This window comes from Notolepis coatsorum (assembly GCF_963971535.1).
Source record: "Notolepis coatsorum genome assembly, chromosome: 6".
NCBI lineage: Eukaryota > Metazoa > Chordata > Actinopteri > Aulopiformes > Paralepididae > Notolepis > Notolepis coatsorum.
This window is the reverse complement of record NC_140170.1, coordinates 74,603,830-74,618,751: the sequence shown is the minus strand read 5'-3', so window position 1 is coordinate 74,618,751 and position 14,922 is coordinate 74,603,830. Positions and strand designations below refer to the sequence as shown.

General features: G+C 46.0%; 1 protein-coding gene across 1 annotated transcript in view; it reads right to left on the bottom strand.

The window, feature by feature from the left end:
• The window catches only part of cacna2d3 (calcium channel, voltage dependent, alpha2/delta subunit 3), a gene marked incomplete at both ends in the record, with an annotated part of 138,466 nt that overhangs the window by 68,194 nt on the left and 55,350 nt on the right, over positions 1-14,922 (bottom strand). Inside the window, 2 exons of the mRNA XM_084315635.1 lie at positions 9,396-9,413; positions 10,579-10,712. Of these exons, the coding sequence (XP_084171761.1) occupies positions 9,396-9,413; positions 10,579-10,712 (152 nt within the window). The remainder of the gene's footprint in view (positions 1-9,395; positions 9,414-10,578; positions 10,713-14,922) is intronic.

Sequence of the window (14,922 nt, the reverse complement as noted above, 5' to 3'; positions counted from 1 at the left end):
GGATAGAAGCCATGCATCACGTGTCCCCTCCGATACACGAGGCGTCGAGGAGGCAGCCTGTCACATCTTTTCACCTGCCAGCGCGGACTCTCATTGGCGAGGTGTAACGTGTGGGAGGCTCACACTACCCCCGCCATTTCCTGTCTCTGCTGTGCAGGTGTCCCCAACCGACCTGTAGGAGTCGCTGTCCACAACGTCCAGATTACCACCCATCGACTTCCACCCGCTAACTCTGCCAATTGAGTTAGTATGACAACTGGCCCAAGCCGGAGGCAACGCCGACAGCCGGAGTCGAACCTGGTATCTCTTGCGTTGGTGACAAGCGCAATGTCCGCTGCGCCACCCAGCCGCCTTCTTTTCTGACATTTTTATTATAATTTTTTTGGTCATATGACATCATCAAATTGTCTGAAACGGTTCAAATAAAATGTGATGGTCAGTCTGAGAAATATCCCTGTACTTACATACATGAAACACTGTGAAGTTAATACTGGGGGCGCATGGAGTGGAGTGCAGCTGTTCCTGGGCCCATGGTGTTTGGCATAGATACATAAACACTAGATGACTCACCCGCGCTGCTGGCCAACAGAGACCGATGTTGCCACATGGCGGCCATCTTGCTTAGGTGGAGCACACCCACTCATAACATGCATGTCTATGGTGCATGTACTATTGAAATAACCATAGCTTGCAAAATTTTCAACCGTTTGGTTTGTTAAAAACGTCAGAGATGTAGTTATCATACTGCATACTTATAATGGACTTTCATGAAAAAGATTATTATAAAATAAAAAAGTTCTTCGAAACAAGAATCATAGCCACGTTAATAACGTTTGTAATAAACTCAAATCAAATCAAATCAAATTTATTTATAGGGCCCGACAACACACGTCAATGTCCCCATGGGCCGTACACGTCCTCCCCAAACAAGTCAAGAAGAAACATCACATCAAATCAAGAACAAAACAAGAACACCACAAGGTCCAAACAAATAAAAAAAATTAATAAAAAAAGAATTAAAATTAAATTAAAATAAATGCAAAATAAATAAAAGCAACACTCCCAGACATAGCAAACCAAACCATTTGTAAATCCGTACAAATTTCAGCGAGTTAAGAGTATTTTTAGTCCACTCAAGCAAGATGGCCGCCGGTGAACTACGAGGGAGACTCCGCAAATTACTACAAATTCCATTTGTGAGTCTGTGAGACTGCAGTGTCAATTAAAATGTATCAAACAACATTTTCAAAATAAAAGTTCCCCTGACTATTTGTCATTCGTAACTGAAAGAAGTCTCTACACAGCATACAACAGTTGTCAGGTAATAGGTCTACAATGCTAACCTGTTTTGGCTAGTGATTTTCCTTTTTAAACTGCCGCTTCAAAGTCAAAATCCACTGCTTTATCAGAGAGAGAAATGTAGGCCTACTGTATATTAGAAGGCTTTGTTCACGGGACCACAGCTGCATGAACCACAGACGAAGATAGGATCAACTATTAATAGTCCATTCATTTTCCTATAGCTGCAGCAAAGACAGAAAATATGTCATCTGTGAGAGGTCTATAGGAGCTGGACAGGGGAAATTCTACAGATGTGTTGAAAAATGTAGCATATCAAATTTGTTGTGTGTGTGTAAACTTCACCAGGCTTATACAGTTATTGTAAGTTATTTATTCAGCGAGTTTGTATGTCTGGTTTGTCCTGTCCGTATTTCATTAGACACACATTTCAATAATTTTGCGCTAATCACCTCTCAAAGCTTAAACGGTGTTAATATGTTATGTTTCCTGTGATTAGTCAGCAGTTATACATCGTATAGCTCCGCTCTGCGTCATACTGTAATACTCTTCCATATCAGTATTAGCAATTAGCACTGAATACATTTTCACATGCACCTTTACACACCTCATCTGTCTGGCCACACCCCCATCCACTCCTCTACATAAGCAGGGGTGTGGCCATACTAACAGCTCCTTCTTTAGTTTTCACCACGGCAAGTGCCTGTATACACCACTTTGAGACTGCTAAAATATTGAAGAAAGGAATTGGAGCTGCATTGACATTGTTTCTTGTTTTTTTTCTCTCTCTCACAATTTAAGAGAAAAAAAGCTAAGTTATAATGTCTTCTTCGGGGGGTTCGAGCGCTCGCAACGTCACCCTTCACCAAAGGTTCTCCATTGCCACCTCCGCCGTGCGTCGTGGGGCTGCGCTGACTCCACGGTCGTGGCAGTCAGACGTACCCGATCGGCGTCTGGTGGAGAGTTTGCCTCTCCGAGGAGCTGTTGTACCAAGGCCGTCTCCTGTGAGATGGCCTAGTTCCAGCTCTGGTTCCCTCGCCGGGGGGGCGGTCGGCCGATAGGCTGACGGCTCTTCTGGTAGAGGAGGAACTGAGACGCAAGCTCTTCGCCTCTGCTCGTTCCCGTCGTAAGAGGGTGGCCTGCAGGGGCGAACGGCCTGGCTTTGGTGGGCTGCTGGAGCCAGACGAGGGTGCTTCTGCTTCTCCTTGTCCGATGGAAACAGAGGATTTTATGGTGGAAGTGGAGGCGCTCTTGTTTGACGCCCTGGTGGGGACGCATCACTCTCCCCCTCAGGGTGTGGTAGGGGGTGGTATGTCTCCTTGGGGTCCCTCGTACTCCGGTGTTGGGTTAGAACCTCCGACTCGGCGACGGTATGCCCTGCTATCAACCGCATCGGATGGTGGCACCACAATGAGTGGCAGCCTCCCGTACGTGAGGGACGCGGGCTGCGTGGAGGAAGGTACGCATGGGGAATTGCGTGCCTTGTTCCCGGAGCTCATGGCGGCAGCCGCAGCCGCTAATGGCGTGCCGCAGCCGCAGCCGCTAATGGCCTGCCACTGCCGCAGCCACTGCCTGCACCTGTCCCCGATGACTTGATAGGTCATCTATGGCAACGTCGTCCTGTGAGGGAGACAGGCGTTGTCTGCCCATTCTTCCACTCAATGGAGGCCTACGTGCGTCAGGGACAGGTAATCTCCCGCATCACCGGCCTTACCCCCGCCTACGTGCAAGTCACGCGGGTGGTGGGTTTGATCGAGGGACTGTAGGAAGGGGTGCCTCGGCTTGATAGCCCGATGGCGTCTCTCCTTTGTCCTGAGGTGGTGTGGGAGCCGTTGCGGAAGCCGGTTCCCCAAGGGAAATCGGCTAGGCAGTTGGCCAACTGGAGTGACCAGTCATTCATCGCCTCGACTCAGAGCCTAGCTGTGACGTCCAACATCGCGCAGCTGGCGTGCTTCATGTCAGGGATGATGGCGGGCGGTGCGGTGCTGGACGAACACCATCAGTTCCTGCACGCCCAGGTGGCTGGAGCCATCCTGCACCTGATACAGCTGCAGGCAATCGCCGCCGGGAAGGTACGCGCCCTGGCCACTCTAACCCAGCGCCACCTTTGGCTGGAGCAGGCGCGGGTGCCGGAGCGGAAAATACTTCCCTTGCTCACGGCCCCCCTCTCCGATGCTGGGCTCTTCGGGTCAGCAATGCAGCTGATGACGGCTGCTTTCAGGGACATGGAGGAGTAGCGTGCAGTGCTCCAGCCCCATTTCCCCCCACCCGATGTTGCCGGTGAGGTTCGACGGAGGCCACGTCGTCGGGGACCCGCGACCGTCGCCACCGCCACCACCGCCGCCACTGCCGCCACTGCTGGACCTTCGGCCAAGAAGGCCAGGAAGAGAGAGGGTGCCTCGACCGCCGCAGCCAGCTGACCCACGCCCGGAGGTGACGGTAGGGATAGTCGTGACCAGGCACCCCAGTACCAGTCCCTCCGGGCCTGCTCCCCGTGGGGGCAAACACCAAGCTGTTCGCGGCGGGCGCCGCTAAGTGACTTTCCCCCCCCTGATTACCCCTGTTCCCTTCCCCGCCCCAAATATGATTTTTTTGATACAATAATAAAAGGTCCCTCCTAGGAGGGACTATTTTTTGTTACAAACTGTGTGTTTATTCACTGCATATGTTGGGGATACGATGTGTAGAACCCTCGCCTAGTTGTGGGGTTGATAGGAGAGCAGGACTTGTTAGTCTTTAGCTGGTCGCTACATATATATGTGCTTAGCAAGGCCTGTAGCTAACACTCGGTCGAAAGGCTTTTTCTTTCCTCGTCCTGAAGAAATATGTTTCTTCCTATAGTGGTAAAGATTTACCGTTGTCTGAGGGGGTTGTGTGTTCTGTTACATTTGAAACAGTGGCATTGAGCCACAACACTGGAGTGTTGGCCTGCAGAAGTACTCGTGTGTGTAGCTTGTACCACGGTCTTATAGACCCTCTCTCTCGATCTTCTGTGTTTTTTTCTTGAAACATGAAACACGGGTGTCGTGTTCACACATAAACCTTGGCCTTGTTATAAACCCTGTTCGCAGACGTGTTGTCGTCTGTGGCTAGCGTGCGTTGGGTTAGCTTAGCCTGTTAGGATATACGCTGTTATATTAGCATGCTGGCTACATAGGTATCATCGTGGCTTGTTTACTATCGTATACAGGGTTTGGGATCATGAGGGGGTAACCGGATAAACCCCTCCTTCCCTCTTTTCTGATTGGTCGGGGGGTTGGGCCCTCTATCATTCAGCCCTACCGCGCTGATTGGTCAGTGCGGCACGGGGTAGGGAGGGGGGGGGGGGGGGGAATTCCCTGACTCCTCGCCTGTCATGGTCGGTTGAGTCATGGGATTCCCCCCGCCATAGAATACGTTTCTATTGGTTGCCGACTTCCGTGAGTTCTTTACAGGCCCCATGTGTGGTTCTCTGTTATTGTCAAGTTGGTGTTGCGGTGCATAGGAATTCGAGAGTTCTGCTACGCTCTGTATATATGTATCTTGAGCCTTTGGTCACGTGGCTCAATGTTACATAAGCTTTTCAATTTATTGCTCACGTGGGAAGTCTCTCTGGGGGTTCCCCGTCCCCTCCTTTATGGAGCAGGTTGACAGGGTATTGTTTAGGGAGTTCCCTGACTCCTCGCCTATAATGGTCTGTTGAGTCATGGGATTCCCCCCGTCATAGGGTACGTCGCTCCCCGTCCACTCTTTTATGGAGCATGGTTGACGGGGTGTTGTTTTCCCTCAGCCGCGTCGTATGGGACCCATGTCCGTATTTTTTCCTGTGAAAGAAATGACTTCTTGTCGTTCTCCCAGGCGGCTTGGAGGAACGGTATCTGGGTTCTTGTTAGAATGTCCATTTATATGTTTTGGGTCTCGACGTGTACATAGTGCTGGCCCTGGGTGCTTCTGATAGGAACCACGCATGGGCTTGCGCGCCTTGGTTGCTCATCATTGAAACAGCGTTTTCTGGCAACTGGGATGGAGTTTGTCTCTTCCGAGCGCCAGTGTACTAGGCTTGTCTCGATGAATTCTCGCTCATATCTGGGGGATGTTAACAGAATAGATCAAACATTGGTAGAGGGGTCTCACTCCCTTGGGGTGGGCCACCGGGCACGGTACGAAAGGGACCGTCTGGGTGGCGCCCTCTATAATGTTTTGGATCGACACGCGTACCTACCCCCCTTCTGGGACTGGGGATGGCGGCGTGATTAGGGCACGGGACTGATTCTGGTCACGCCGGACCAGGTCAGTTAACCCGTTGTCCACCGGGGCGCAGATCTGCTGTTCTGGTACCCTGAGGGACTTGTGCTTTTTTGTGTACGTCCCGGTCCGCCGGGCCCGGGTTCGAAATTGTTTTCGTCAACCCGTTGGCCTGGGTTAACCCCTTTTTGAAAACTGAAACACTTGTACTGCGGTATAGCCAGTGTATACCCGCAGTTGTGTTTGAGTTTTTTCTTGGGGGGTTATAGGAACAACCGCCTCATGTTAGAACCAAGGGGGTGGTTGGTTCCCTGGTGTGTTGGTAGCGGAGTCAACTCTCGGGGTAGGCCGGGTTTGGCCCCGTCTACCTGTGAGTGTGCCCCAGCACCTTTCATGACGTCTGCCAATCATGTCAGCCTTCTCTGCCTCGGCCCCTCTAGAGAGTCGAGTTTTTTTTTGGAGGCTGCGACATGGTGCACAACATGCCAGCATACGCCCCTTCCGCCGGGGTGCTGTTTCAGCAGATCCCTTTGGCGCCTGTCTAGTCCACAGTGCTCCAGGCTCAGGTCGAGTGGCCTGTTGCCTGGATTGAGGGATCAACCTCTTTTGGGGGTCGTCTCCCCGGTGCGCTGCCTGGTCCCGCTGTGGGTGTAGCCTCTTGAGTGCTTCGGGGCGGCGTGCTGTAGGGGGGAAGGGCCTGCTCTTGGATGGGCCCTGTCCGAATACGCTGGCGATGTGGGGGGTGGTGTCACTAGTGACCGCCTGGTGGGGTCTCGATGCTGCGGCGTCGTTGGCCTCTCCAGGCCCCCTTTTCCGGGGGGGTCCAGTCCCTGCTACGGCCTTGCCACAGGGTTGGGCTTTTGCTCTTGACCCCGTGATATTAGGGGTTGTAACAGGGGTTTGTTCCTTTCCGTTCGTTCCCTAGTGGCATGTGGGTTGCGCGTTTGTGTAGTCGTGGGTAAGTCCCACGGTCTGCTCACCCTGTGCGTTGAGTTGCTAAACTCCACTTCGCACAGTTGGATGCGATACTCTCCCGTCCTCCGCTAGGGGGGTCCGGGGGCTCGGGTCCTCCCCGGTTCTGATGGTTGTGGGGGACCTCAGCGGGTACATTTGTTGAGCTCTCGCTCTGCTTAGCTCCTGTATTACAGAGCGGAGCTATACGATGTATAACGTACGGTTATGTATATAACCATAGTTATATGAGTATAGTGACGCTCTGCGTCGGACTCACTGAGGACCCCGTGGTCTTGCCTTTGTGGTGAAAGATTTGGGAAGGAGCTGTTAGTATGGCCACACCCCTGCTTATGTAGAGGAGCGGATGGGGGTGTGACCAGACAGATGAGGTGTGTAAAGGTGCATGTGAACATTTATTCAGTGCTAATACTGATATGGAAGAGTATTACAGTATGACGCAGAGCGTCACTATACTCATATAACTATGGTTATATACATAACCGTACTTTAATTGATTCAGGTGTTGCTCGTTAGTTGGTAAGTAAAGCCTTGATCAGGTGTGTTTATGGTCAGGTGCCTTTTTGCATATTATCCACCAACTGATGCTCATCTTGTGTGTTTAAAAGCCTTTTATTACACAAGGTATGGCTTTTATCACACGTAAAACATCTGCAAAATGGCTTCATAGGACAAATATGAATTCCTACTCGCACGAGGCACGTTTGCTTTTCACTGCTTCTTAATAACAATAACAGGATCTCCATTCAAAAAGATATCCTCGTCTAGACCAAATCCTCTTGTTTAAGATTTAAGATTTACCATCTAACGAGCATGCACTGAACCGTTATGGCATAGCGGTGAAAACCAATTGACTGTTAATTGTATTTATGTTGATGGCAGTGAGTGCTGCTCAGGAAGCACTATTTATTTTATTTTAATTATTTTATTTTAATACTTTTACTAATAAGTATCTTGTACAATATCATCCTTAACTGAGGAGATTGTTAATGATGTTGATAATGATGTAATTGATGATGTAATTGATGTTGATAATGATGTAATGTATTGAATATTGTTGTATTGTTGTAAGTGCCGGACCCCAGGAAGAATAGCCTTTGTCAAGTGCAAAAGCTAATATAAACATAAACATAATAATAAAATTAGAGGTGGGCATAGATAATTCTTTTTAATCTAGATTAATCTATCTGCAATCCTGGAGTTAATCTAGATTAAAATGGCTCATTTGAAGTCTGCCGAAGGCATTCAAAATATATGTGTTCTACCCAAATTCTACCCATTTAAAAATGCTTGATTTAACCCTTTGATGCATACAGTCACGCCAATATGATTATAATAGTCCCTGCAACATATGTTTGCATTATTAAACCATGAAGATGCTTTAAAAAATAATTAAATGAAAATGTCTACTGACACACTAATTAATTTTTTTTTTTTTTTTTTTTTACATCTAAGACAATTTATATAAAAACTCTTGGGTGCCTAAGACCTTTACACAGTACTGTGTTTTATATCCACTTTAGCCAAACACACACAATTTATACATACACACTACTGTGAGAAAATAATAATCACACACAAAGGGATAATGGCTTATAGCAGACTTAATGATTTTAGAATATTTCAGATAATGAAATTAAATGTTTATCATCAACTATCCAGTTAGTATTTATACTGTAACGTTTGGCTTCTTTAAATCATTTAACGTAGAGAGAGAGAGAGAGAGAGAGAGAGAGAGAGAGAGAGAGAGTGAGAGAGAGAGTGCTAGAGCAAGAGCGAGAGAGAGCGAGAGAGAGAGAGCCAGTTTGCGTTTTGAGCGTCTAAGCTGCCGTAGGCGATGATGTCACTCAACACATGAACAGTTGAACACACAGAGATGGAAACTGGATGCCCTCGGTTGTCAAGCCTCATCAATATAACCCACCCCCTTTCCTCACGAATGGAACTGGTGTCGTGGAGTCCGCTTTGAGCGTTTCCAGGGTTATCGGCTAACGCTAGTTAGCTTAGCCTAGTTATGAGATAACTTAGTTAGCAGCTAACGTTAGCCCATTGCTCGCGTCAATTAAATTACATGGCATTGAAGGTCCGCGCTGGTCTGTGTCTAATGAAATTACAATTGCATGTCATTGAAGGTCCACGCTGGTCTGTGTCTATAATGAAATGAGAGGAAAGCTCTCCAGGTACATGTTAATGTAATCGGCTCCCAGACCCAACTTTGAACATAGATTAACGGTGCTAATCTTTTTATTGCGCGATAAGAGTCTGCCGTTAATTTAGCCCGGTAACGGCGTTAAATAAAATGCTAAATATCAACCTGAAGTTAATTCCAGATATGTCGTTTATTTATTTAGGGACAATGCACATTCAATAATCACTTTCAGTTTCCACAAATGAAAATGTACCGGAGTTAGCTAATCCCTGCCTAACATGATGTATGTATCTTGGTGTGGGAGGAAACCGGAGTACCCAGAGGTAACCCACACTGTGAAAGAAAAATAAAAAAATTCACTGCAAATTCACTGTATTATTTTACAGATTACTTGAGTTTTTCTACTTTAAGTGTAAAAGCCATAAAAATACAGTGAATTACCTTTTATCAAAATATTAACCATTAAATAAAGGTTGTAATCTGTAAATGCATTTGGTTTTACTGTAATTTGACAGTAAGTATTTGGCAACCATTGCTGCCAGACATTTACCGTTTGCTTTTTTTTACAGTTTTCTTTTTTTACAGTGCATGCGAAAACAAGCAAACACAGAAAGGCCTCCCACTGGAGTTCAAACCCAAGACCTTCTTGCTGTGAGGCAGCAGTGCTAACCACTGTGCCTCCGTGTCGCCCGAGAACATGACAGAATGAAGAGATAGAAGAGAGGAGATAGCATGATGGATGTGTGTTTACCTGATGTGCCATGGAAAGCTGCAGGGCAGGAAGACAGAACAAGACTGAGCTGTACAGTAAAACACTCTGACCTGCATCGTCACTCTGGACACTAGGGTTGGGTACCGAACTCTGTACTTTTACGGGTACCGACCGAATGACATCGGTACTACCGAGTACCGGTTCACACTAGATCAATCGGTACCAAGTTTTGGTACCTTTACATGTTTAGTATAAGAGTGTAATATACTAGACAAGAGGGAGCCTTTGCCATAAATATATATTACTGTCCCTTCTCCTGGGTCTTTGGAAAGACCAGACGAGGTCAGAGGAGTTTGATAATTTTTACAGAGGATGGCCAGATAATGTTGATATTTAAACTTTTTAAAACACAATACATGATCATGCAATTTATTTTGTGTGGTGTGTTACAACAATAAATAACAAAATGTTCTAAATAAATAACAATGTTGAAATTGAGAAGTTTGGACTTATTTAGTTTACAACTGAAATAAAGAAATGTTATAAAAGAGAGAGTTAAGTATCAAAATAATGTACCGTTGTACATACCGATACCGAATTCTAGGAACTGGTACTGGTATTGGTTCAAATGTGAACGGTACCCAACCCTACTGGACACAGAAGTAGGTTTGGGGAAATCCAAGCAAATTAATGAACCTCATTATGATGAATAAGTCTACTGCACCATGAAGGGTAATGATCACAGAGGACACACACACACACACACACACACACACACACACACACACACACACACACACACACACACACACACACACACACACACACACACACACACACACACACACACACACACACACACACACACACACACACACACACACACACACACACAAAGATAATCAGGAACAGCGACTTGTGACTTGCACACATGGAATAATTTCATGTTGCTGAGAGGTACAGTTTGTACTGTATACTGCGTACGCAGAGAGGACAGTGTTCTACACACAGCGTTGTACAGTTTGTACTGTATACTGCGTGTTCTACACACAGCGTTGTACAGTTTGTACTGTATACTGCGTACGCAGAGAGGACAGTGTTCTACACACAGCGTTGTACAGTTTGTACTGTATACTGTGTACGCAGAGAGGACAGTGTTCTACACACAGCGTTGTACAGTTTGTACTGTATACTGCGTACGTAGGCAGGATGTTCTACTCACCGCATTGTCCACGTAAGCCTCTGTCCAGACCGTGTCGTGCTCGTGATCGATCACCTTTGGACGACTCATAACGTGGAGGTACCTCATCACGTTCTCCTGCACATCCGCCAGGGTAGAGATCTGACTGAAATACCCTGTGATCACACACACACACACACACACACACACACACACACACACACACACACACACACACACACACACACACACACACACACACACACACACACACACACACACACACACACACACACACACACACACACACACACACACACACACACACACACACACACACACACACACACACACACACACACACACACACACACACACATTTTAAAGGACCGTTCAAGTTCTTCTTGACATGTGGGTTCCAAGTCCTTCCAATGTATCTGAAAATGTGTCTGTAACTCAACATAAACCCATGAAAGTCACCGCAACTGACTACAATGCCATGCTCGCATCTGAGGTGCATATATTTTCCTGAAATGTTTTTGTCTTTTCCCGTTGAATGGTTGCTCTATGGTGCTTTAATACAGTGTATAAAAAGAAAGAAGAGGAATTCAGATACTGTATTACATCACAATGGCAAAACATTTCAGAAAGTGACACATAAGATGTTTTTTGAAGCATTTTGAAGCGTTTAAGTCAAATGTGGCGACTCTCTTCAGTTTATGTATAGTGTTTAAAGGGGAACTATCTTATAAATGGCCTTTTTGAGTGTTTAGCATTGTTTCCTAGCTATGTGAACTTATATTAATATGATCTATGTCTCAAAATTCTCATATTGGCGCATTCTTCCAATTCTCCTCTCACAATATTCACCCTCACTGAACTGAGTCATTTGAAAATGTGATGATTTGTGATGTCAGAAAGACACCGCTGCATGATAATGGAGAGGTGCAGGATGAGCTGCACACAGTGGCTGGACCTGGACCTGGAGCCCAGGCTCAAAACGGCTCGAGATCTTGAGGTAGAAAAATGCTGTTTTTGAGGACTTGATTAGAAATACAAAACAATGAATAAAAAAAATATATATATATTACAGAGGTGTTCCATAGACTCACAGGAATTGTGTAAAAGTGCCCTTATAGTGAAAGAAATAGTAAAATAGTTCCCCTTTAAGACACATTTTCCAAAGCACAGAGTACAAAGACTATCGCCACAGAGCCTGGTTACCTATTCAAGTACACTTGTGTACCAGAAGTTACCAAAACATACCAGAAGTTACCAAAACATACCAGAAGTTACGTGCAACCTCTACTGCATTAACTCAATCTCCGCCAACCACGTATATATATACGTGTTTGCTCGCCATGCGTTGAACGCCAATCACGTATATATATACGTTATTAGATCCTTTGATATTTTTCCTTTGATCCCCGCGCTACAGACTCGCCTGAAGCGATCTGAATCACTTTGGCACAGCCACATACGCTTGAACTGCAATGCCGATCGAATATCACCAGATGGCAGTATCGTCTACCACTTGAACTCGGATAGGAAGGCAGCATTATTGTCATTGAATGCATCAGGCATCGAGACTGGCTCTGTGGGGGAGGAGCTCTCCCAAAGCAAGCAGATCGGCTCGCCTCAAAACCTAGTGTCCAGTAAACAACGTGTAATTACATATAAACTTGTAATCGCGATCGCCGATGGGATCATTGGAATTATTCTTTTTGGATTACCTTCTGGCTAAGGTAAGAACCCCCTATGTCTATTTTACCAAACGTGGAACATGTTTATGTAACGATCACAGTGGCTTGCTGTACCGGTCATAAACGAGGCTTTTTCTAACGATCGGATTTCCGGGGTAAGACTAGCCCCCCCCCCTTGTAAAGGTACATATGTACATGTTGTATACCTTTGATTTGGGAGTATTTGGGGGTTCAGGGAATCAACCAGAACGATTCGGGCTTATTGCACATAAAGTGTCCTATCTCGCGATCTATGGAAAAAGACTGGATTATTTCGGAAAATGGGCGATGTTCAGCATGTAATAAACTACAAACTACAGTGTGTAGAAACAAACACCTTTTTACATGCTGTACTGCAAATAGTGTCTGTCAAATTAGCCATACCATTTCTCCATAGCTATAATATAGAATATACTAGAATATACTAACCGCAAGATGCACGGCCAGCGTGGCAGAGAAAGAGTTAATGACGGCATTTACAATGATGCAAGATGTTTCGATTATTCAAACGACTATACCAGCTCACTGCAGGTGTGTTAACCTAGTGGGGATTATACCAGTACACTGCAGGTGTGTTAACCTAGTGGGGATTATACCAGCACACTGCAGGTGTGTTAACCTAGTGTGGATTATACCAGTACACTGCAGGTGTGTTAACCTAGTGGGGATTATACCAGCACACTGCAGGTGTGTTAACCTAGTGTGGATTATACCAGTACACTGCAGGTGTGTTAACCTAGTGGGGATTATACCAGTACACTGCAGGTGTGTTAACCTAGTGGGGATTATACCAGTACACTGCAGGTGTGTTAACCTAGTGTGGATTATACCAGTACACTGCAGGTGTGTTAACCTAGTGGGGATTATACCAGTACACTGCAGGTGTGTTAACCTAGTGGGGATTATACCAGCACACTGCAGGTGTGTTAACCTAGTGTGGATTATACCAGTACACTGCAGGTGTGTTAACCTAGTGAGGATTATACCAGTACACTGCAGGTGTGTTAACCTAGTGAGGATTATACCAGTACACTGCAGGTGTGTTAACCTAGTGGGGTTTATACCAGTACACTGCAGGTGTGTTAACCTAGTCGGGATTATACCAGCACACTGCAGGTGTGTTAACCTAGTGGGGATTATACCAGCACACTGCATGTGTGTTAACCTAGTGTGGATTATACCAGCACACTGCAGGTGTGTTAACCTAGTGGGGATTATACCAGCACACTGCAGGTGTGTTAACCTAGTGTGGAGTATACCAGTACACTGCAGGTGTGTTAACCTAGTGAGGATTATACCAGTACACTGCAGGTGTGTTAACCTAGTGGGGATTATACCAACACACTGCAGGTGTGTTAACCTAGTGAGGATTATACCAGTACACTGCAGGTGTGTTAACCTAGTGGGGATTATACCAGCACACTGCAGGTGTGTTAACCTAGTGGGATTATACCAGCACACTGCAGGTGTGTTAACCTAGTGAGGATTATACCAGTACACTGCAGGTGTGTTAACCTAGTGGGGATTATACCAGCACACTGCAGGTGTGTTAACCTAGTGAGGATTATACCAGTACACTGCAGGTGTGTTAACCTAGTGGGGATTATACTAGTACACTGCAGGTGTGTTAACCTAGTGGGGATTATACCAGTACACTGCAGGTGTGTTAACCTAGTGGGGATTATACCAGTACACTGCAGGTGTGTTAACCTAGTGGGATTATTTTCAAGGGGCTCCTAACACAATACAATGTATGTACATTTTCAGAAGAAAAAAAACACACAAAAAACATTGGACATCGAAACAGAGTCTACAACAACAAAATCAACTAAGAAATAACATTACAAAATAAGTAAACCAACATACGAGATCACAAAATAAACAGGACAAACAAAACAAAACACAAATCAAGCAAGAATAGGAATGGATCGTTACTTCGTAAGAGATGAGTAATGAAAGTCATGATAGCATGCAGTATAGTTAAATGATAAACTAAAAACATGTACAAACTAAAAACATGTACATGTACTTTGAAAGTAAGAAGACAGCACATTTTTTAAAGATGAGATGGATGGAACGAGGTAAGTTATTCCAATCAGAAGGGGCTTTGAACAAAAAGGCTTTCTTGGATGTTGCTTTTGAAAGTGTTGAAAGTGTAGGTATGGAAAAATAGAGTTGGCTAGAATGCCTTAAATAATAATTGGAAGAATATGGAATCAAGTATTGTTTTAGGTTTTAGGAGGTGGTGGATGAGGAGGAGGTGGCTGTTCCTATAGTCAATCCCACTGAGATCTGTTATACTGGCTGTGACTTTGCCATCCAGAGGGCACTCATCCAGAGGGCACTCATCCAGAGCAGGGGACATGCGGGAGCCATCAGCGACGTGTAGCCAAGGGGGAGACACTCTGACAGGAAGAAGGATTAGAGCAGATTGACCTCTGACCCCCCCTTCCCTCTTCCCTCTCCAGTGGCACTTCACTGCCTCTTGGCAAAACGAGGCTGAGCTGCATGTATACACACACGCACGCGCACACGCACACGCACACGCACACACACACACACACACACACACACACACACACACACGCTCCTCATTCCTCACCACCTCACATCTCTGTACCCAAATACCACTGGCACAGGGTAT